At 43.8% G+C, this 22,525-nt stretch overlaps 1 protein-coding gene across 1 annotated transcript; it reads left to right on the forward strand.

Annotated features, from left to right (window-relative positions):
- Positions 1 to 734: 734 nt before the first annotated feature.
- Positions 735 to 16,062, forward strand: LOC139820200 (uncharacterized). The gene is made up of 6 exons (XM_071790310.1): positions 735 to 3,251; positions 3,775 to 3,943; positions 4,935 to 5,179; positions 9,674 to 10,412; positions 11,522 to 11,694; positions 15,274 to 16,062. Exons 1-5 carry the CDS (start codon positions 3,240 to 3,242, stop codon positions 11,590 to 11,592), a joined length of 1,236 nt encoding a protein of 411 aa, XP_071646411.1. The 5' UTR covers positions 735 to 3,239; the 3' UTR covers positions 11,593 to 11,694; positions 15,274 to 16,062.
- Positions 16,063 to 22,525: the final 6,463 nt, after the last annotated feature.

Raw genomic sequence — 22,525 nt, forward strand, 5'->3', positions numbered from 1 at the left:
CTTTTCATTTTTAGGCGATTGTTGTGCATCATGCAAATGTAAAGAAAAATGTATATATGATATTGGCGCGCGCATATGATTTTTTTTCACGTTCATACTTTCTAATCGAAGTCGTGGTGTGTCACAGTCCAGACACGTGGGATCCTACTGTTGCTTGCGTCCTCGTCGATGCCTAAATTAAACATAGCTATTTAGATATACATAGCGAGATCTTGCGAAAACGGATAGAGTTTTCCCCGAGACGGGGAGAACGCGCCAAACTCCGCGCCTCCAGTGTTGACTGACAGTCGCGTTGTATAATATATCAAGCAGATACCATTTCGGGAGGATCCGATGGAACAAGCGACGCTTTGTGCACGCTGCACTTGATAAAGGCTTACCGAGTATCTTGGCCGACGGTGTGCCAACACCGCGTGCGCGCGGCTTGTAGACATGTAATTTACGAAGGTACACCCGTGTACGGGTCTTAAATGAGTTTTGCGCGCAGTTTTTTTACAAACGCTCTGGGTCTACACTTATAAGAATGCGCCTGTTGTATTGCTGACCGTTGTAATCTCGGAATAAATATGTTTTCGCACTGAAGACCGGAGGACGAGATACGAATAATATATGGATGCCGGTGTGGTATGTGCAGGAGAGAATCAACTGTCAAAAAGGATGTGTAAAGTATCAGAATATGGTGTTTCTCTACCATACAACTCTGTGTCGTGTGTTCTCTCCATACCCTTCCTTCTCCGATTTTTCTAATCACTGTCGCTGTATTCGATGTTTTTCGTAGGAGGTAATGTATGGCATAGCAATATCGGCAAGCGTTTTACAGTAATAATTATTGCACATCGTTACAGATGCTAGACATTGGAACTTTTTGATAGTAGAGTAAGTGTAAAAGCTTCTTTGTTTTCAAAAAGTTAACTTAATACAACTAAAAAAAATGAATCGCTCGCATAGTGATTTCAGCTACTGTCTTTGATATCTCGAATTCTTCGGATGCACAGCTCTGGTAAACATTGCACTCTATTTTAGCGCAAAATCTTTTAAATTATGATAGACTCATCATCTTGGCATCAATGACCGAATGTAGGAAATAATTAGATCAATTCTAATCTGTAGAACAGAACGTAAAAATCAGGTAAAAAAAACTAAATACGTCATACTGTTGATACAAAAAACGTGCGAAACTTAATATAATGAACGCAAAATATATTTTTTGAGAGATCATGGCATGAACTGCTATGAAGTGTAGACACGGTGAAAGAAATTTATAATAAATTTGAAGTTTTTAAAATTGCAACGCTTAGAATGGTCCTGTCTGACTACCTATATTCTCCTTACGCTTCGTCGATTTTGAAGAGTTCAAATTTCCGTGACTCACGAACCCTCTTGGATTCAAAGTTCTAAGAATTCTTACAATCACGGTGTCGTCTCTTTGCTGATTACCACAGCGTTCTAAAATGAAAGGAAAGAAGAGAAGGGTAGAATAAGTAAATACTTCATTGCTTCTGTAAAATACTTCAATTTTATTTTTCTTATTTTATTTACATCAAGAGTAACATTATAATTAAAGTTAAGCATAATTATTGTAAACAAGATAAATTAACTATTGTAAGTTGTAGTTTCAATTTTTACAAATTATTGCTAAAATTAACAATCTTTAACATAGACAAAGTATCAGGAGAACAAAAATTGCTGTGGAAAGATTATGCGCTATTTAAAATCTAAGAATCGCAGAATTTGGGATTTTAAATCATAAAAATTAAAAGTTTTGTAAATAAACAAAGTATCAAGAGAAATAATCGACGAAGAGGATGCACTATCTAAAATTCCAAGAATTGCGATTCCGAGAAAGCATCTAAAATATTTCTACATCATAATTGTTTTTTAGCGATATATGGCATGTTTGACCTTTCTCTCTCTTATTGCTGCATCTTGGATACGCGCATCTTGAGATACGCGATCTAAATATTTCTTGTTATAGATCGAGAGCTCAGACACTCAATATCCAATATATATATGGCTACAAGCTGTGCTACAAGCATCATGGATTAATGTAGATAGAGTTACCGACCTCAGCATGTGAGGTCCTCGAATGAATCCTCAAGTTACTACTGGACTTACTTGACCTATATGAAGTTATATTTAATAAAAAATCCGCTTATCCGCCCGATAATCCTCGACTTACAAAGACGAGATTTTATTACTAAATGTCGCAATCAATTATTAGTTTACATACGGAATGATATGGTCGTCTTTTTATCGCTGCGTCACCTCTTGTTTGAGTGGTTTAATTAAAGAGATTGGCGATCAACTGCCAAAACCTTTGTATTGAAATGTGCTGATCATGAAATAGTTGTTTATACGTACATGTATTTACGAAGGATCAGAATAATGCTTTTTATATAAAATTACAAAAAATGGATGCAAGTAGAATTAATTCGGCAGTCAACAAGTTTCTCATCACCTGCGAAATTAAATTTTCAATTTTGAACGTCAGGGATGATATGTATTTCAAAAGTTTCGAGTTCTAATTAATTCTTCGTGTAAATAACAATTTTAATTATTTTTCCGAAACAACAAAAGTTAAAAAGTTAGAGTTACAATTTCTCGAAAATTAAAATGCAAATAACTTTCTTCGTCATATATTTCTTATCAGTCTAAAATATACATGAGTTTTTAACCGTTCTCTCTTCTTTCTGCTACCTTCCGGTATTCCCCGTTATATAGCAGGAAAATTAATATTTCTATAGAACGTGTAAAAATGATATCGACATTGCATATCAAAGACAAATATATGTAACATAAAAATTCAACCCGTCTGACAGAGATTCCATATGCGGTTTTAATTTTGCCGAGGAAATATTAGTTCTCCTCCCTCGAGAGAATTTTAAATTTAGTAAAAAAGCTGTCTTTTTTTATCAGATATTTGTACTATCCAGTTCATACGATGCCTTTGGAATTTTCATCGGTATAATATCGCATAGATCGCAGTCCACGTTGGTATTTTTGGTATACGATGCATATTATCTATATAATCCGCATAGTAATGTACGCAGTGACCCCGATGAAAGTGGGGTGTAGGATATACAGACGTAGGAGCAGGAGCATCCGCAGGGCGGGGACGGCCGGACTCGTTCGGTATAAAATCTACCGAAGTCCCGAAGCCGACGAAGCATGCAGTCTGCAGTCCACTGCAGTCGTTTGTCGTTTAACGAGTAACCGAGATACCAGCAGCGGTGATCGTCATGTATTGCAAAGTAATACTCCACACATCTTGTTATTTAAGTATCGTTGTTTCGCTTATTATTCGCTTGAAAAGCTGCACTTGTACTGTTCGCAGCATGTTTATGCGTCAATTCTTATAAGCCGGTAATAATAATTTGAAACTTAACCTTGGTAAAGTTAAGAAGCTAATAAGAAACTAGTAAAAAAATTATTAACTTTCGCGTTTTTTACCTTTGCAAAAATACGTCTAAAATATTTGGTAATATTAATCAGTATGAAATCTTTTTACATTAGATTGTTGCAATTTTTACAGTGCCTGAATATTTATTCAGCTAGAGTGACTTCGATCGGAAAGATGCAATTAGCTTATTAATTAACGATAGAATGATTAATATATTTTGTCATCTGACATATGGAAAAAAAAGACTGAAGGTCAGAGACGACGAATTATACTTCAAATTTTACTATGAACGATTCTGCCGGTTGAATTAATCGTCCATTAAATTAATCAGAGACAAAGTCATCTTTAATTATCATTTCATTTCTGATGCGCAGATTATCGGCTATTTTGCTGCCTTATTGGCTGTTGTCCGTGCCGGGATCGTTGGTCCGGGTGCAACTGCAGTAGCCGTCGCGCAACAGCCAGCAGCAACGATTATCAGAGCCGAAAACTACGATTCTCCTCGATATAGCTTTGGATATAGCGTGGCAGATGGTCTCACTGGTGCGTCCCCGCAATATAATTCGTATCCCGCAGGGATGACTAATCCGCGCAATCATCTGGGCTTAGCAAACCCATTGGAACTCAACTCAATACACTGCGATAACACTCCACGTACAATTTACACGTCATACACGCGCGTTTTTGTTTGACGATACAATAAATATCTGAGCAAGAGTGAAAACAAAATACAACTTAATCTAAGAATAAGGAAAAAGATAAGAATAAGAACAAGAGTCGTATGATAGAGCGTTTGATATAGACAGGAGCAGAAAGCTCATTTTTTACTTATATTCCTTAATTGAAAAATATAATTTGGGAATATTATGAACCATTTTTAACTGTAATTGTTAGATGACTCAAACTGTGTAATTGTCAGATTGTTTATCTAAAATAAGAGTATACACTGTTAAATTCAGTAGTGTCAAATTATACTCCATTTGAGTTATTTTAAACGTCGTTGATTTAACTTACTAAACCAATAGAATTAAAATAATAAATTTCGACACACATGGTGGTAGTTAAAAATAACAAAATGTTACTTAACTTAAGGCAATGTAGCTAGTTAAAAGATATTGACATTTACAAATACTTTATTTGTTAAAAGTGATTAAAAATTAATAATTGTGACATTGAATGAAAATTGCTTGAATTTAAAAGTCGCAAACAATAGCAGCGTATAATCGAATCTTATTTCGACGAGAAAGTGTCCGGGTTTAAGACTTCGTAATTAAGAGAGAAGTTAAGCCAAAACGACGTTTCCAAACGTTCCAAATTCGCAAGAGTGAATTCCTGTCGATATCTCTTAATTCAGCTATTTGTTGTATCCGTTCATCGGGTTTCCTTCATCGAATTAGAATTGGAGGAACTTTGCCGGGGAACTTAAATTAAAACATCGGTCGGGACAATACGCGCTTTTCCGTGAGCGCGTAGCGCGGAACTTCGCTCTCGAGGTATTATAAACGCGTACTTACTCTCTGTTATACTTTTCAAGGCGACAACAAGGCGCAGGAAGAGACTCGCAACGGCGACGTAGTTCACGGAAGTTACAGCTTAATCGAGCCCGACGGTTCCCGGCGCGCCGTCTCCTACGTGGCCGATCCTATCAACGGTTTTAACGCGGTCGTGCAGCGGGACCCCGGCATCACGGTTAGAACCGCCGCACCCCTCGCTGCAGCAGCGACAGTGCGCCCCGTGATCGCTGCAGCTGCACCAGCACCGGTTGCGGTCCGCCCGCAGGTTGGTAAATTGAGTTACTTTTTGAGCGCTTTTTCCCTTCGGTCCATTAGTCTCCGCGCGTGATAGAAAGACAGAAAGAGAGATCTATCGTGGGATTCTTTGCTCGATTTGAGGAGAGATTTGGAGGGCTCTCCTTCTCACCGAAAATTGTCAAAGAAAATGCGATACCGACGGGAGATCCTGTACACTAAATCGAGCGCTCGAGAGAGAAAAAGAAAAAAAGGAGAGAGAGGGAGTCGCTGCAAAATGCTCCTCCACGTTCCTGAAAATTCACGCACATTTATCATGCAGGCGATTGTCGTGGGTGCGCCCCTGCTGAGGCAGCCGTTCATCTCCGGATCCACGCTGGCCGCGTCGAACGTCGTCGCCGCGAATTCGGGACTGGTGGGTCTTGGACTGGGCCTGGGAGTCAGATCGGGATCCCTCTATGGCGCGCAGACCGTCGTCGCGAACGGTTATGGCAGCGGCAGTGTCGTGAAAATTTACTAAGCAGCAACCAAGCAGCGGTGGTTCTGCCTCGATTGACGTTACTCGGCTTCCCTTCGCGAGACACGGCCGGAAATAATCCCCGTTCGTCCTCCTGCGCATCACGATCTCCTCACGTATTTCGCGTCGCATAATCGTTTATGAAATATACAAGAAGATATATCTGAAAAATGTAGATTATATGTATACAGAGAAAATATCGTTTATTTATGCTGGAACGCAAGATACTTGGCACTTGAGCGTCTTCAAAATAAAGTTCTTCGGTAGAGGTAAAGCGACCGTCTTCGGTTTTTATTGATGACCTGCTCGGAATTAAAGCGCAGAATAGAACAATCGAATTTACCGCTAACAATGCGACGTAAAAGTGTGGGACTTTGACGCGCAAACGTCGCGAGAAGAGCCGCGTCTCGAGTGATCGATGAATGACGGCTTGATGAGTCGAAATGGAGTTGACATCGACGAGAGAATACGGGGAAGAGGGAAGGGGATCCGGCGGGAAGAGGGGGCTTAGGAGAAATCACCGTTAATGGCGCGACCAAAGGATTTCCGGGCGTTCCGCGGGGGCTTTTTACAAGCGCGCCCGGGGCATTCGCGCTCAGCCGAATCAAGATTCTCAGCTTTTCAACGGCAGACGCGCTGCTTAGTTGCTTTTTTCCGCCGCCATCCATCTTTCGTCGTCGGTCTGCGCCCTCCGATGTCTGCCATCCTCCTAAGCCCAGTCCCGTCTGCCACGTTCCGCACACATTTCACCTAGTTAAACGATTATTTTTTTTTCTCCTCGACCAGCCGTCGTAACACGCCGGGCCACTCTAACGACTAAACGTTTGGCCTAATCTCCCTGCCGCAATCTGAGATCGGCGCAACGATGATAAATTATTCAGTGAAAATCCTCGATAGCTTCACCAAGATCCAGTCTTTGAACATATATAACTTCTCGCGTTTAACGTCGCCAAGATAATCTTAATCAAACGAATTTTCTTCTTCATCGAGTTATTATCTTCACGTGTTAATTATTATCTTAAAATTTAACGGAGAAGTTTTAAAAAGTATTATGTGGACGTTTAAAGGGCTGAAGATGCGTCCCCGTCCTTTCCTCTCAGTGTCGCGCAGCCGAGCTCCTCAGGAGTTCGCGGAATCGTGTTCCACGAAAATGTAACGCCGTGTAATATATTCTATTGAAGGTGATAGAACTTGGGTTTATATTCTATCAGCGTGAATCCCGTCAATGTAATTTCCAATATCGCGCAATGCTATCCGACGAAGCTTAAACATGTACATGGTAATTTAGGCGTATAGTATAACGCAATACCATACCGCGATACGAAGGGTGCATCAAGCACGAAGTCATACACAAGTAAATATGTACCCTACTGATGTAGAAGCAGAACTAACAAGCAGTATCGATTAGTCTACCGGTCTTTATATATATCGCGACGTCTCGTCTTCGGTTCGAAATTAATTCCCTTAGACGCCTATTGAGGGGGGGGGGGGAGAGACGTTTATAACTCTAAAGTACGAGATCTTTCAATTTCATCGTATTTCATCCCGTTAATTAATGTATCGCAATTAAATGTGGATATTGATTATTTTATTACGTCAATCTATCAGAATTGCTTGAGAATACGTGGTTCGCGCGGCTCGGTAGGGTAATATCGCGAGATTCGGAACGATGAAATTTCATCCCCCGCGACGCAACAGTTCTTAACGTCGTGTGATTATCGCCCATCGAGGAGGAGTTGCGAGACCCAAAACTTGCCGGGAATCGGGAAGTTGTGGTAAATCCGGTACTCGGCGAAACCTGGAACTTCGGAGGAACCCCAAACATCTGGAAACATATATGTACTCCACCCCCACGGCGGAGAGAATCCGGGAAGTTGTAAACGGAAAACGTTCAAACGACGCTGTTGTAACCTGCTGTAAACGTGTAACGAAGGACATTTGTGCCATGAGAATTATTGCTTAAGTCGAGAGACCGACTTTTTCCTTGAAAATTCAAATAAGAAATCTTTTAATATTTCGAATAAAGTATCAAATAAATATACCATAATGGTACTTGCGAAATAAATGTTTAGATAACGGCGCGTTTCTTCGCGCCGCGGCCACTTCGAAAGATTTTCGCCGTGTGTCTGCCAGCAGCACCCGGCCGCCGAGGGTGTTTCCGCTTTGTCGACCGTGTGGCATATTCCCGCGGAGTCTTCCGGGGAAGAAAGTTCCGAGTTTCTCAAGTATTTCGTTTTCCGCGAAATCTCGGAGAGAACTTCTCTCTCTCTCCCTCTCTCTTTCGCGCGCGCGCGAACTTACGCTTATTATTCGTGCCGAGAGGCCGGCGAACGGTATACACAGACAACGAAAGTTTCAGCTTTGCTCAATTGTCTCTCCGCGTCTCTCAGCACTTCCGGCCGTAACTAATAAAGCCGCAAACGTACCTGATCTATAACTCGGCACGAGGGCGCGTATCCATTAAGAGAATAAAGAAAAGGGGAAACACGAGCGAGATAAGGGGGGGAGGGGGGCGACCGAGCGCGGATTGCGAGCGCCGGAGGGCAAAGGCGACGGCGCCGGCGGCTGGCTCGAATTTTAAAGGGTGGGAAGGATACAATATTTCAGAGTGGCGACAAGGAGCAAGCCTGCTCGCCACTGGCAAATTAATTAAATTCCTACAAGCTGCCTGGGTAAGTCTAAGGGGCGTTGGGGAGGGGGGGGAGAGGATGTACGAGGCAAGAGAGCGAGGGAGAGACGGTGGTCGGCGAAGCGCCGGCGAGGGTCCCCGTGTTCCGCCCGTGGGAATATTGTAATTAAGATATGCACTTCTACACCCTCCACTTTCCTCGTGGCTCGCCGCCCGCCCACGTGCGACCCCCCGCGGGGCCCCCCACGCCGCCGCCGTGCCGTGATTTACGCTTCGCAGGATGCGGCGTTGTCCGTCTCGACCGCGTCTAAATTGCATCCTATTATAGAGACGCGCCCCGCGCGTCGTTCCATTCTTCCGGCGTGCCGAATCTCTCTCTGTGAGTTATTATGCTATAATGGAATCCCAAATTCCGCGCGTGTTCCATTGAGGCCACGAGCCGTCCGCGACTTGCTCTGCGGAGAACGATTGGAGAACAAAGGGTGGGGGGGGGGAGAGGGGGAGTTTCGCGGTTTTCGCTGCGGCGCGGCGCGACCTTTTGGGATCAATCGACATACTTCGACAGCGTTTGACTCTGTGAATTCGATTTAATTGGATCAATAATTGTACGATATCGTAAAAGTATTTATTTACACATTTAAATTTATACACACGTAACATTTTACGAACGATCGACAGTCGTTCGCCACTTACTTCACATTCGTGTCGAAAAATTGGGGTCGCACTTCACGGCGCGCCGAAAAGTTTAACATGCCGCGGTTTTCCAATCACGACCCGTGCGACACCGATCAAAATTGACGGCTGCGATGACGGCTGCACCAGGCACGGGCCGCGCTGCGAGATGTGTGCTGTGGCATTGGTAACGCGAACGACCCGTCGTCATCATCCGACCCACGTCCCGCGTGCAACACGAGATTTCTTGGTGGCTACAACTATGGAAAGCGTTTCCGCCATAATTTTGGGCTTGATCCTGATGTTACCGCTGCTCGTACAACTGCAGACGCTTGTCGTACGTGATCAAGATTAATTGATCGTAAATTGCACCTACGAATTGTTTTCGTCTAAGGGCAGTAATGATTTATTGCGCCGCCGGGTATGTAGGTTAAATACCGGGGAAAACAAATCTCCCCCCCCCCTCCCCCCCCCCCGCTCGTGTGTGTAAAAGGACACGATGCATTAAAGGCGGGCAACTAATTGAAAAAAAGAAAGTGTGACACGCACACGTTCATTAATCATTTTGACCGTGTCTCCCGGTAATATCGAAGTTTAAAACGTAAGAGCGCGGTTCGCGCGCGCGCGCGCGCACACACTTTGTCATCTCGCCTCTCGAAATGCGTTTATTTGTCGCGCGTGCTTATCCCGATTTTGGAAATTTGCAGCTGCGGCATCCTCGGAAGTTACTCGAGGCGCTGCGATGCCGCTTGATGGAAAGCGCGGACGACGCCCGACGTGGCAGGCGTAATCTGGTCCAGCACTATCCCAAGTTGCCGGATCTGTTAAACTCCAATTCCGAGTCCAGGATGCTGGTGTGCCCGACGCGGACCGTTCTCTCGTTACCCACCGTGCCGCGTGCCGTGCAGTCCGTCGACCGGCAGCAGCGGCCCGTTAGAAAAACGGTCCCGCTGGCGCAACACTCGTCGTCCTTCGTGGCGACGCGAATCGAGCTACCGGTGGTGGATATAACGTGCACCTACAACTCGTACCGTTACAAGACCGTCGAGGAGAGCCTGAGGGAGCGATACGGCCCGGCGAATTACCCGCCGGGCGAGGTGGTGCTGAATTACATTCAATTAAACACGCCGGACTCGAGGACGAGACACGAGGATAGCGTCGGGGACGATCTTCTGGATTTTTTCAACGGCAACCACACCGGCACGTACTCGTCGTCGGTGGCCACGAAGCTGGAGACGGAATACCTGAATCTCCTAGATCATTTCGTATTGAGGGAACGGGGGAGAGCTCTGACCGCGGGCAAGTTTACCGAGACGCCTTCGTTTGCGGATGAAAGAAATCTTGAACTGTCGTTTCGCGCCGGTACATGGAGCCAATCTACCCTGAGAAGTTCACTCGCTCAGGAAAGGGAATCCGGGTCGTCTGGCAATCAACGTCCCTCGAAAGGTACGAAATATGCGATCAAAGTCAGTGAACTCGTCGCCGCAATCAAGAGACAGTTCCCCGATTTATTTATTTATTTATTTCTGCCGACAGACAGCCACACACGTTTGCGTGCAAAATATCGGACTCCAGTTTCCTTAAAAGTTTCAATATTTCAATGCAAAGTGCGGAATGCACTTGCGATCGAATATTTAGGATTCGCGCTAAGACACGAGAGCCCTTATCTTTACTTCACAGTTCGACGACCTGGTCTCCGCGATAACCCATTTCCGCGATAATAATCAAGCGCCGCCTATACACCGCGGTGTCCTTCCGAATATTGTTAACACGCGTCGGCGCTATTCCTCTTGCACCCGTCTTACATTCTCGTCATTACCGCGGCACGTCACGTCGTCGCCTGAATACTAATAGGCGGGCAGAATACAGCAGCGCCCGGAGAGCCGGTGCATCTGGCTCGTCATTCGAGGAATCGTCATCGTCCTCGCTCTGAATAGGGATCGGTAATGGATAGGAGGGCCGGCTTCCGTAGGATAGCTCCCTAGGAATCGCGTCTATTTATTGATCGCCTCTCGGTGCATTGGAATATTCAATCCGTCTCTCAGGACTGCGATCCTGCGAGTACACGGTGGCGCATCTCTTTCTGTCACCGACAACTTGGGCCATTTCTCTTCTTCCCCTCCCCTCCTCTCCCCTCCTTATTCCTCTTTCCCGTCCCTTCGCCGAATAGATCTCGCTGAGACGACTTTATCCCCTACAATGGTAAGTAGCCTTCGATGTAGCATTACCTATTAATACCTTACTAATTGAATCGTTCGAAGTTTGTCTTAAATAGCTGCAGCAATCGTTAATGGCCCAACTTGACAGTTTAAAAATATATCCGTGCCAAATGATTTCGTGAGAAAAGGGATCCGTTTTCCTTCAATAACGAACAGACATCAGAACCGAAATATCTACGCGGAATTATTTACGGAAAAGACAGATTAATTTGCAGTTGATGACATTTCGCAATACGGTTGTAATTTCCCTCCGTGATTCGATGGGCGTTCTAGTTCTCAGGTTTATCGCCCACGTGTTGTACTTAGGTAAGAGGATAATGATCGTGATCTGTCTAGGTATTGAATACAGCCAAGGCGGCGGCGCAAATAGACGTCTCAGCAGCTTGCAGAGAGTGCTTAGGCGATAGTGCGAAGCGGTTCGATCGCGAGGATAGGCGGTAATCCCATCTGCGAATCTTGGCCAGCCGGGCAATCTGTCATGAAGTCGGGAGAAAACACACAGGAAAATGGTAAGTTTAGCGGGCGAAGGAGATAAAAATACAGCGGGGTCTCCGGTTGGGCTATTAGCTCTTAGTTTAAGCCGGAAATTTCGGACCGGAAGCTCCGGGGTACCGGCTGTAGGTGCGGCAGCCTCGTGAGAAAGAGCGTGGTCAGCGAAGGGCCAGCCGAACGTGAAACGTAAGAACGAGGTTCCGGAGACAGCGGGGGGAAGAAGGGAAGGGGGAGGATACGAGGAATAGAAAAGAGAGTTTATAGAAATTTATTCTCGAATGCTGTCGAACAAGCGAGGTTTGCATTAGCGCTCTCCGCGTTGAAATTCGATTAAAACGAAAGATTTTGATTGGGAAAACTTTCGAGGCGTTTTGGACCCAGACGAGGATTCTCCCGAATAATTTTCCGACGATGACTAAATTATCTGTTTCTGATACACTCTAATTAATAATTTAGATTCGCTCAGTTATGACAATAATATTCATCATATTTGGAGCAGTTTGAAAATAAAGAGAGTGGTTGTCGTTAATTTTGGAATATCAATTAAGATCGCGCTTCGTAACACTCTCGACGATTATCCAGAATTAAAAATATTAAAATATTCAATAAGTTCTCCGATGTTCTCGGCGAATGACAATATTATATGTATAAGTACGGCGTCTTTTGTCAACAGAAATGTAATCGAACGAAACGCGGAGTAAGCAAGCATTCCCGAGTGCTCGGGTTCGACGGTAGAACGAGGTCTGATCGGATTTCTGGCAAAAAGGGAAAGGACTCGGGAAAACATGCAGCAGGCAACAATAGGATTCCGCGACAAGTCGATTTGTCGTAGAGTCAAGTTCGCCGACACGTCATTTGTCGCCGTTACGTTCTTAACGCGCTCTCTCCCGCCTCCTTCCTCTCTCTCTCTCTCTCTCTCTCTCTCTCTCTCTCTTTCTTTCGTTTCTCGGCGATGTCCACGTCGACATCCGAGTGATTCAATCGCTCCCGTAAGGGATTTTACCATGCAGGCGAAACGCGTTAATAATGCGAGGTAATTCGAAACTCCGTCGCACATTCGTATTCGGGTAAGATATTTCAAATACATTTCACGTTCCATAATACATGCATTTTCATCTTGCACATAATATTGCAAGATTATTGAGACATCTTTCTGTAAGACATCTTAAAGCGGAGTAAGGAAGGCTGTTTATTAGCTGCCTTTCTTAAGCTTGGACTACCGACGTATGGTTTTATTTTCTCGGCACATGGATTCTTAAGTCCACATATACACACGATTTACGATGATACAGTTATCGCAATGTCGATATTGAGTGTAAGTAAACGCTAAGTTGCAATGGAATAGGATGTAAAATATTACGTCATTCGTTTCCGCCGTCGTGTTCACTTTTATGATCGCAATTCGTTTTAGAAGAAAGAAAATTTTATAGTAATCTTTATACACGAAAACTTTTATAGATTCAATTTGCAAAGAATAAATCTTTGAAAACTAAAGATGGAAATTTGAAGAAATTTATTATACTTGAAGATAGTAAGAATTTGTTTTGCTCTTTACAATACGATATAATTAATTTATTATTATATTTAAGCAACGAGTATATAAGTAAACGCTTATATTAGTAAGGCTACTCAATTAATCTAATTTTTAATTAAAAGTGCCTCTAAGTCTGTATTATTTTGACCTCTTCATATGTCATGTTTTTTTTTATTTGCCATGTTTGATGCCGCGAAAAAAGAAAAAGTCTTCTTATATTTTTTATTATACTGTATTTACCGAGATTCTCGGTCGATGACATATTGAACAAGTGCGGCGGGTCAAACAGCGCGGCGGTGGCGTTGAGTGTGCGGAAAGATCGATGGCTTCTTTAGAATCGAAAGAGAAGTCTATTGCCGGAGAGTGGCGTCAAATTGACTACGTCCTAGTCCTGCCATTTATACGCGTCGCTAACCTTTCAGACATAAAATTGGCCCATAAAATGCGTTAAACGCGAGAAAAAGAAAGAGAGAGACAGTGTGTTTCCAGTTTACTTTATTAGTCTCGGCCACACGCTTCGCTGCGAAAGTAAAACGTCCCCTTTTTGCAATACATCGCAATGCACGGTGATTGTTCTAATCCGATAAATTCGCGATTCGCGAAACAAAGAAATATTTCAGCGGTGCATTACGGCGAGACGTAGAAATTGCTTCGTTAAAAAGGAAAATGATAGGTCTTTGACTTCCTCGTAGAGAGTCGAACGGAAATGTCAACGCGTGACGTTCGAGTTGACTGCTTTTAGCTCCGGCATTTATATTCATCGGTAACTTTGATTGTGCGCCATAGGAATCGAGAATGGTCCCCGAAACGAAGCAAGACGGCAGTAAAACTCACAGGGACACTGAACGGGTAGGAAGAGGAGAAAGAGAGACAGGAGGGGCGACGGAAAGAAAGAGATAGAGAGACGAAAAGAGAGGGGAAGGGTAGACGGGTAGTGAAATAAGCAAATCCCATGGCGCTCCATCCCGCTCTGGCAGCGAGCCTGCCAGACTCTAGGGAGAGAGTGGGCCCCCTGTTATACCGAAGCTTTTATTTCCCGAAGCATCGATCTCCATAAAGTTGCTGCCGCGAAATGAGTTCCTGCGGTCTTCTCCCGGAGTTGCACCCTAAAGCGCTTTGCACCTGCAGAGATACCTAAAACAGCGTGCGCGCGCGTGTGTGTCTGTGCAGTTGCACTTAATTAAAGAATGCAGCTCAGTCGGGCACTTGGATGTCTAAATCGGGGCGCGTTCTTTATACAGAACACCGTTTCCGTATTTATACAGGATATCTGGAGTATCCGTATTTACATTCTCATTACCGTTGTTTATTAATTAAACTGATAAATTTAAACATATTGCGGATATATTGTGAAGACGTTGTATCAATTCCAATTGAGCTGTTCCTGGAAGCGACTTTATTGAATTTGGCCTTAACGAGCTAAATTTTATTAAATTAAAGAGTTCTATTTGGATTAAATAAGCTCTTCACCACGGGTCATAAAACTATCATTATAGAATTAGATTATAATTTTATAGCGACAGAAATGTAACGGAAATTCTCAAATTATCTATAAAGAATTATTATATAGAATCTATATAAAGATAATTATTTAACTTCTAAAATAAGTCTTTTAATTATTATATTAAAATTAATTTCTCTTTGTCATAAATAACTATAAAATGTTCTAAATAATTATCTCAAATTTATATCGAAGAATATTTCCAGTTTTCTTTTTTAATAAATTCTTTTGTTTATCTAAATCTTATTAAATTGATGTGCTATAATTGTGACATAGTCTATTTCAAAAAATGCTTTTTTCAAGTTTCAAATATTTTTACAAATCATAGTTACCTATGGTATCTATATAAAGATAATCGTTAAAATTCTTAAATGCATCTTTTATGTTATTATATTAAATTTAATTTCTCTTCGTCATAAATAGATATAAGACGTTCTAAATAATTTTCTCAGTCGAAGGATATTTCCAGTTTTTTTTTAAATAAATTCTTTGATTGTTTAAAATCTTATTAATGTGCTATAGTGGCAACATAGAGTTTATTCCAAAATATTCTTTTTTCAGAAGCTGCAAATATATTTACAAATCGTACCTACGGCATCTAACAGATAAGATGGCTCTATATATTCAGATTTGCAACTGGAACTGTATGTAGTCGAGTAATTCGAGAGAACGCGCCACAGAGTGAACTACTTTCTCTTCTTCCCTGTAAGTACGCCCTGTTAACACAGTATTTACGAGTCGTTCCTCGTTCCCTCGGGGATAGTCAGCGCTAGTTGGCATCGGATACGTATTTTCCTGTGCGAGGCGTGTATCTTTCACTTTTCTCTCTGGTTTCTCCCGGAGAGCTTCCTTTCCTCTCTTTTACGGCACGTGCGCGCGCTGCTTCCTCGTCAACCTCGCGACTTCGCCGTGCTTCCAGTCGGTGGTGTGCTCTTTTAATCTTCCGCGTTTTCTTCTCTCCGAGAGGATTTATCTTTCGTAAATTGCCGAAGCATTGGCAAGTCGAGAGACTTCGCGGAAAAACGCGTTGAAGAAGCTTGCAGAAAAGTATCGGAGGCGGAATCGAGAAAAGCCGGAGTCGCTGGTGAGAAACGACAAGTGCCAATTTAGTCACCGTTAAGACGTTTGTGACGTCTGACGCGCGACGCGAGAGGCGAGAGGACGACACTCCGTCAAATCATAAGACATACAAAGAGATATCTTGAACGCGCGACGTTTCCATTCTATTTGATTTCGTTCTATTATATATCTCGCGGCGGTATATACGCCTCCGCTCTCTCTCTCTCTCCCTCTCTCGCCTTCCTTGTGGCCCAGGACGCCAGGACGAGTACGTCGCAGGACAACAGTGATACGGATAGACGGACACTCAGACGTTCGCAATTGCGGCGACACATGTAAGATAGGTACCTGTGCCTCGCAATCTGCAATATGGGATCCCTCTTGCCACTGTTATTGCTGTTGCTGCTGCTACTGCTGCTGCTGCTGCTGCTGCTGAAACGAAGGCGAGTCCCACGGTACTGGAGATCTGAGACGCAGCGCGAGACGCGTTTCCCGCTCGAGAAAACGGTCTCGCGTTATCCCTCAGATTCAGACTTCGGGGCTTTAGCTGCGCGGCAATTCGCGCTGTTCCGGTGCACGGAAGGAATACGGTGCGATTAAACGTTAAATTGGGAAAAAGTTTGGCGCGCCAAACGAAAATATCGAGACGCAGCGCACTCGAGAAGAAAACAAGCTCGATGTAGAAAGATGTTGATACACTCGACCCTCAGCGAATTTTTAAGGAAACAGATTAACTGCGATAAAGAAACGTAATCAAATTTTATATTTTGATCGGCTTGCGAAATGTTTTTCCATTTTACACATAAAATTATTTAAGATATAATGTTTAAAATTGCTGAACGTGTGTGCAATTGTTGAAATTGTTGCAAAAGATATTTTTACCAAGAAAATATCTTTCTTTAAAAAAAAAAGCAGATTGAAAACCGAGTTCAAAAGGGAGATTTCATAGGAATGTTGCATTATGCAGCGCGGGCGCGCTGTGGCGTCCCCGCGGAGTAACTACATTAATCCTTTACGTGAATGACTCTCGAGCTTAGAATACGTTTGTATACATACGCGTTCTCGATTCCTTCGAGACATTTGTATTGCTCGAGCTGAGATTCACCTGGAGAAATCGCGACGCGCGCCGCATTCCGAATAAATGCGCTCTCTCGGTATATTTCGCCGCCGCGCGAAATGCACACGCGGAAGCGAGATGTATACGACAATATACGTAATCGTTAAATGAACTAGACGAAATAATCTGTCGAACGCGACGATTTATCCGTTACGGCAAGTGGCGGGGATTAGTCCGCTTCAGTCAAGCCAGCAAAATAAATCAATGTCAGGCAACTATTGCGCAACGTTGACACAGATTAGTTACGTGTAATAACATGGATAAATTACGGAAATGATTACTCGCGTATACGGTCCGATGAACTGCCGTTAAAGATATTTCCGTCGAGATGTGAAACAGAATATATCTTGATTGATCGATGAAAGTCCATTCTCGGGAGAGAAGGGCCCGAAATTTCAAGCAGTGTTGCTTAACTAGCCGTCACTCTTATACCTTTGATGATCAAAACGCGACGCGGAAAGCTCGAGGGCTAACTCGAGTGTCTCGAGCAAGATCGGGGGATAATAGCGCCAATGGAGCGGGATGGTATGGGGTTGATCTTTCTCTCTCTCTCTTTCTCACTCTCTTGATCTCGGAAGGCGACTTATCGAGCCGGGGAAGCCGTTTAACGGTTCGTTACGAGAGAGCTCTTTCGTACTTTATCTGGTTTCAGACTCTCCGACGTGAGCAGTGAAGAAGCGAGGTGGATTCGGGTGATCGGGACGTGGGAATCATTCCGAAGACGAGACGGAGAGACAGGTCGCAAAACAGAATATCTACGTCTACAATAGATTCAAACTTGTTGTCATTTTAAGCTCGTACACAACGCGAGAGCCATATCGAGCCATATCGAGCAGGTCCTTCTCTTTTTGATAAATAAAATAACAAACTTAAAACACGTTAAATAAATCGTGGTATTTTTTGTTTCGAAACGACGCGAAAGTTTAACTCTAAGCCGCAGTATATTCAGTTTAGATGTAACCCTGAATTTATTCATCAATCCCACGGAACTTTCCCCACGATCGCTAAAAAGTTAAAAGACTCAAATTGAATTGACGTTAACACGTATTGAGATTAAAACACAGCTGTCCATGTATTGTGGTATAAATTGCACTCTACACATTCGCGACCTTCGCTGCATCGCCATGAATTGGATACGCTGCATCTCGAGGAGTCATTAAAGCTACGTTAATTAACGCGGGAAAAGAAATCGAGATCATCAATTTCTTGTACACCCAGAACGAGCGTTATTGAGATCTATAGGACGGACAGGGTGTCGCGTGACATCCGCGAAATGCATTTTCGCGCATATTATACATCGCCGTATTCGTCTGTGCTCGGCAGTGCGGCCCGGGGGAAAATTTCGCGGTTCTATTACCCTTTTCGTGGCGCACTAATTAGTACCGCGGCGAGGGTGGCGTGGACTTCGTTAGGGAGAGTTAGTATCCATCTACATTCGTGCATTCGTGTTCGAGGCGCATTATATCGCGCCGACATTTGTAAAACACGACTGAACATACATTACAGCGCCGCCGTACCCGTCCCACCTTGTCTCCGTCTCGATTTTAAGCCGACAATTGCTCTTCATCTTTCTTTTCACGCCGCGTCTCGTAACGCGCGTCTTCATTGACACGACGCGGTTTATAATTAAAAACGTGATAAAAAGATGCACCAACATCGTTTGCAGCAGGTAGTCGGCAGTTCTTCATAAGAGCGCCACAATTCGCTAAATTCTGTTACGCGTAACGATTTTACGCAGCTAGAAAAGTCGAAGAGACGGTGTTGAGAGCGAGTCATGCAGTCGCGCGCCCGGAGTGTGTGTATCGGATGGATAAAGAATTCGGTGAGAAGAAAGCAGCAAGCGTTGACGGAGGCAGACGAGGGTTTTCTCATGGAAAAACACGTCCTCACCTATTTCCCGAGTAGAGGAAGTTTCTTTGTGCCTTCAAATTAAGTTAGACCACGTGGAAGACGTATTCTCAAACTTTTTTCTTTTCCGTTCGCCTTTTTCATCCGCTCATCTTATCTTCGTCTTCGAGTCCCTCCATCTGTCTCGATATAGGTACCACTCCATAAAGGAGGAAGAGACGCGACGCGACTCGATTGCGCCGCATAAAGGACATGCTCAATTTAATAAACTATTAGAAATTGCCTAAGTCGATCCCGATAAACGAAAAATTAATCATCAGAATAACGCTCGCGCGAGCGGGAAATTAATTTTCGTCACTTAGTCTAAATAGTTTTGATTGTTTTATTCACTCAATCCGCGCGACACTTTTCGTTATCTGGGTTATTTCAGACGCCTTAGACAGAATTGCACCCTCTCTTTCTCTCTCGGCGAAGAGAGGAAACTTTTCTATCCCAAGTGGCTGACTGAGAGGAGCACTTGTCGAGATTTCATCGATTCGAAATAAAGCAGTCGCGCGCCGAGTGCAGTTTAAATACGACTCATCTTGTGAATATCGAAATTCCGCGTTGCGTGACGAAGTTCATCGTAAAGGATATATTATTTATATTACGTAAACATTCGCCGTTCGCGTTGAACTGAGACTCAAAAGGCGTGAGCCCCGCCATAATAGATTCCCGCCGCGCGATTCCGGGACTTGGTTGACAAGTCAATGGAAAAGTCGGCGAGCAACATCATTGTCAAAAGCAGTAATAGCGACGGAAGCGGCAATGACCCGTGCAAAACGCGATGGGAACGACCGGGACTTTTGCGCGGCAATCAAGGTAAAGCGCAAACTATTCAAGTTGCGGGCTTTCACCGTCGACTTACAAGCACCAATCTCTCTCTCCCTCCATCTCTCTCTCTTCTTCCGCGCTCTCCTTCACTCTTCTGCCCTCTCTCGTCCGTCCACTCTTCTTTTTTCTTCCGCCCTTCTCTCCTCCCCCATCGATTCCCACCCTTGCCTCCTCGACACTTTCTCTCTCTCCGAGCATTCGCACTCTTTATCGTTTCTATTTCTTTTCAGGCCTTCCGCACTGTATACAAAGTGGAAGCACTAAATTGGAAACCGCGGCTTTGTCGGCGCTATTGCGGCTTCTTCTTTCCGCCGTTCCGGTTTCGCCCCCGTGTTTGTTGCCTCTCGTTGCTTTTTTTATTCCTCGCCTTCACCTCTGCCCTTTTTGTTCCCGCGGCGCGTTGGAGGACCGTTACTCTTGCACCGAGTCGCGGGAAGGGTCGCCTTGACGTCGCGAGGACAGGTCGCCGTTACAGTTGACATTGGGTCCAGATTTATTGAACGTGCTGGTGTTCCTGAAGTGACCGTATACCTCCACCGGTCACAATTGAATTTACAATCTCGAGAAGGACTTCCCTTAAACTCCACCCCTTGACGAAACATCATTTCTCGAGACGTATGAAGATAAAGGTAGCAAGTATCCGGAACAATCAGTCAGAGCTCCTTCGGCGTCGTTGTCCGACTAGATATTACCCAGAAAATTAATATTACGCAAGAATAGCAGCTATTCGCGATAATAATGTGGTTAAAATATCCAGAGTTTATAGGTAAACTTCGCTGGGGTGCATTATGCGCAAAGTCCCCCGAGTACTTTGGTCTTACCGCAACATTCTGCTGAAACCTGTAAATGGCCCTACTAAAATGTCCATAAGTGGATGTTCGAGAAGTTCATGCACGACTGGGCGAATCGTACGCTTAGCGGGGTTGCACGAAAGTTTTGCGTAATATTTTCGTAGCCGTATTTCTTAAATAATATGATAAAGTATCTTTACTTTCGAATGTTCGAATTAAATTGCAAATCTTGAATTTTATGGAAATAAATTAATTATTATATTAATAATTAATTAATTTTGGAATATTTAATATATTCAATAAGTTGGGAATATTGAATGAGTAATTTTATTGAATTTTTCAAGTAAATATTGGTTCTCCGTAATTCATCATACTCTTCCGTGACAAAGATAAATAACGTTAGAGAATTATTTAATGCTCATCGTATCTGTAACTTTTAATTGCAATCGCTCCTCTCATTGAACGAGAACGTGATAGGATTATTCTCATCTAACTTACTCATCGGTTTCCACTGGCGAATGAATGTAGATAGCTATCGGGTAGATGTAATATATGTGGAGGTCGATCCACCTGGAATTAATTAAGACTGTTCCGCAAACGTCGATTACTATCGTTTAGAAATCCCCGATAAGGGACATCGTTACCCTCTGGGTAACTGTCGGAACATCGTGAAATTTATCTGACCGTTTCTTGTTTCCGGTTTCGGGCACGATATGAGAACGGGCCCGATAGGATATTTGAATCGCTCACGGACGCATTTCCGGTTTGCCTTATCTCTCCACCGGGATTACTTGTGCGTAGTCCGAATCGCTCTAAATTTCCGCAGGAGGTTCGCAATCCGAGAAAGTATATTCGTGAATGTCGAGTAAGTTATTTATTCTGAAATTTATTCTAAATTATTTATTCTAAAATTTGTACGTGCTATACGTATAAGATTCTTCTTCATGATTTTTTAAATAAATGATGTAAAGTTTCGGGGGGCATTTCGCCGAGTGTTGCAGCCCCTGTCGCCGCTCGCAACGTTTTACAGCGCGCGGCCTGTCGGTATCGATCGGTGAAAAAGCCCCGCACACGCGAGATAAGAAATCTATGATTCGATCTACCAGGATTAGCGGGCAAGACTGTTTAACTGTTTGGACAGTCAGCAGCGGGAAGTTGTAGGAGTTGAGATTAGGGATAACCGAAACTATCAATAGAGTGGGGCAACCTAGCCACCGGTTTGTTGTCGGGCGGTTCGTAACTTGCTGTTGCGCTATAAGTACTATAGTTAGGGAGCCGTGCTGGGCATATGTACATAGCAGCGAGTGTGCAGCTTACTTGTCGGATTGTTTGCACTGAGTGACGTTACGCTAGTAACTGCTGTAATTATTATTACCGTGTAATGCGCGCTCGCGTATAATTCACCCTACTAATTACCATCCAAAGTTATTAATAATCGATGAAACCCATCAGAGTAATATTGGATTGCTAACGACACCGCGCGGTCGGAGGCTGCTCTTCGCCTTCGATTTAAAAAAACCGTGGGATTATTTGTCTCTTTTACATCACGACGCAATGGGATTTTCGTCTAAAGCCCGAGCGCGCCCCCGAACATTCCGGTACGCCAAATGTCAACCCCGCCGCGTTCCACTATAAGACACCACCTTTCGCGCGTTGCAAAAAAAATCGCGCGCGCGTTTATTGAACACGCTGCGAAATAGTAAATGCGCCGCGGGAGAGAGCGCTCAGCAGTAAATCACTCAGCAGTTGCAAAGTTGTTCAACTGAACGTGACCGATGTGTGCCCCGCACACATGGAGCCGCGCACAGGGGGCCGCGCGCGAGTTTGCCGGCGGTGAATTGTACGTTGCGTTAGATTTAGTTAGCATAAAGGGCCGAGTTCCATTTAACGTACTGAGCACGGCGTAAGACCATAACGATACTGTGTTAGAACTTTTGCCACCCGAATTAACGCTGGTTATATCGCGCTCGGACAATAACTTTCGCGGCGGTACGTATATAATTTATGCCGCAGTTATAGAGAATACCCGCTTGGTGTAACATCCGTTCTATTCCGCTTTCATCCGCATCCGTCTAATAATTACCTAATGAAATGAATAACGACCGCAGTAATCATTGCTGTCGTT

The sequence above is a fragment of the Temnothorax longispinosus genome, chromosome 10, assembly GCF_030848805.1.
Source record: "Temnothorax longispinosus isolate EJ_2023e chromosome 10, Tlon_JGU_v1, whole genome shotgun sequence".
NCBI classification, from domain to species: Eukaryota; Metazoa; Arthropoda; class Insecta; order Hymenoptera; family Formicidae; genus Temnothorax; species Temnothorax longispinosus.

What these genes read in the sequence shown, in the direction of transcription:
- LOC139820200 (XM_071790310.1), top strand. An exon ending in CGTGGCAGATGGTCTCACTG is followed by an intron (nt 3,944 to 4,934) that starts GTGCGTCCCCGC and finishes ATACTTTTCAAG; the next exon opens with GCGACAACAAGGCGCAGGAA. An exon ending in CGGTTGCGGTCCGCCCGCAG is followed by an intron (nt 5,180 to 9,673) that starts GTTGGTAAATTG and finishes GGAAATTTGCAG; the next exon opens with CTGCGGCATCCTCGGAAGTT.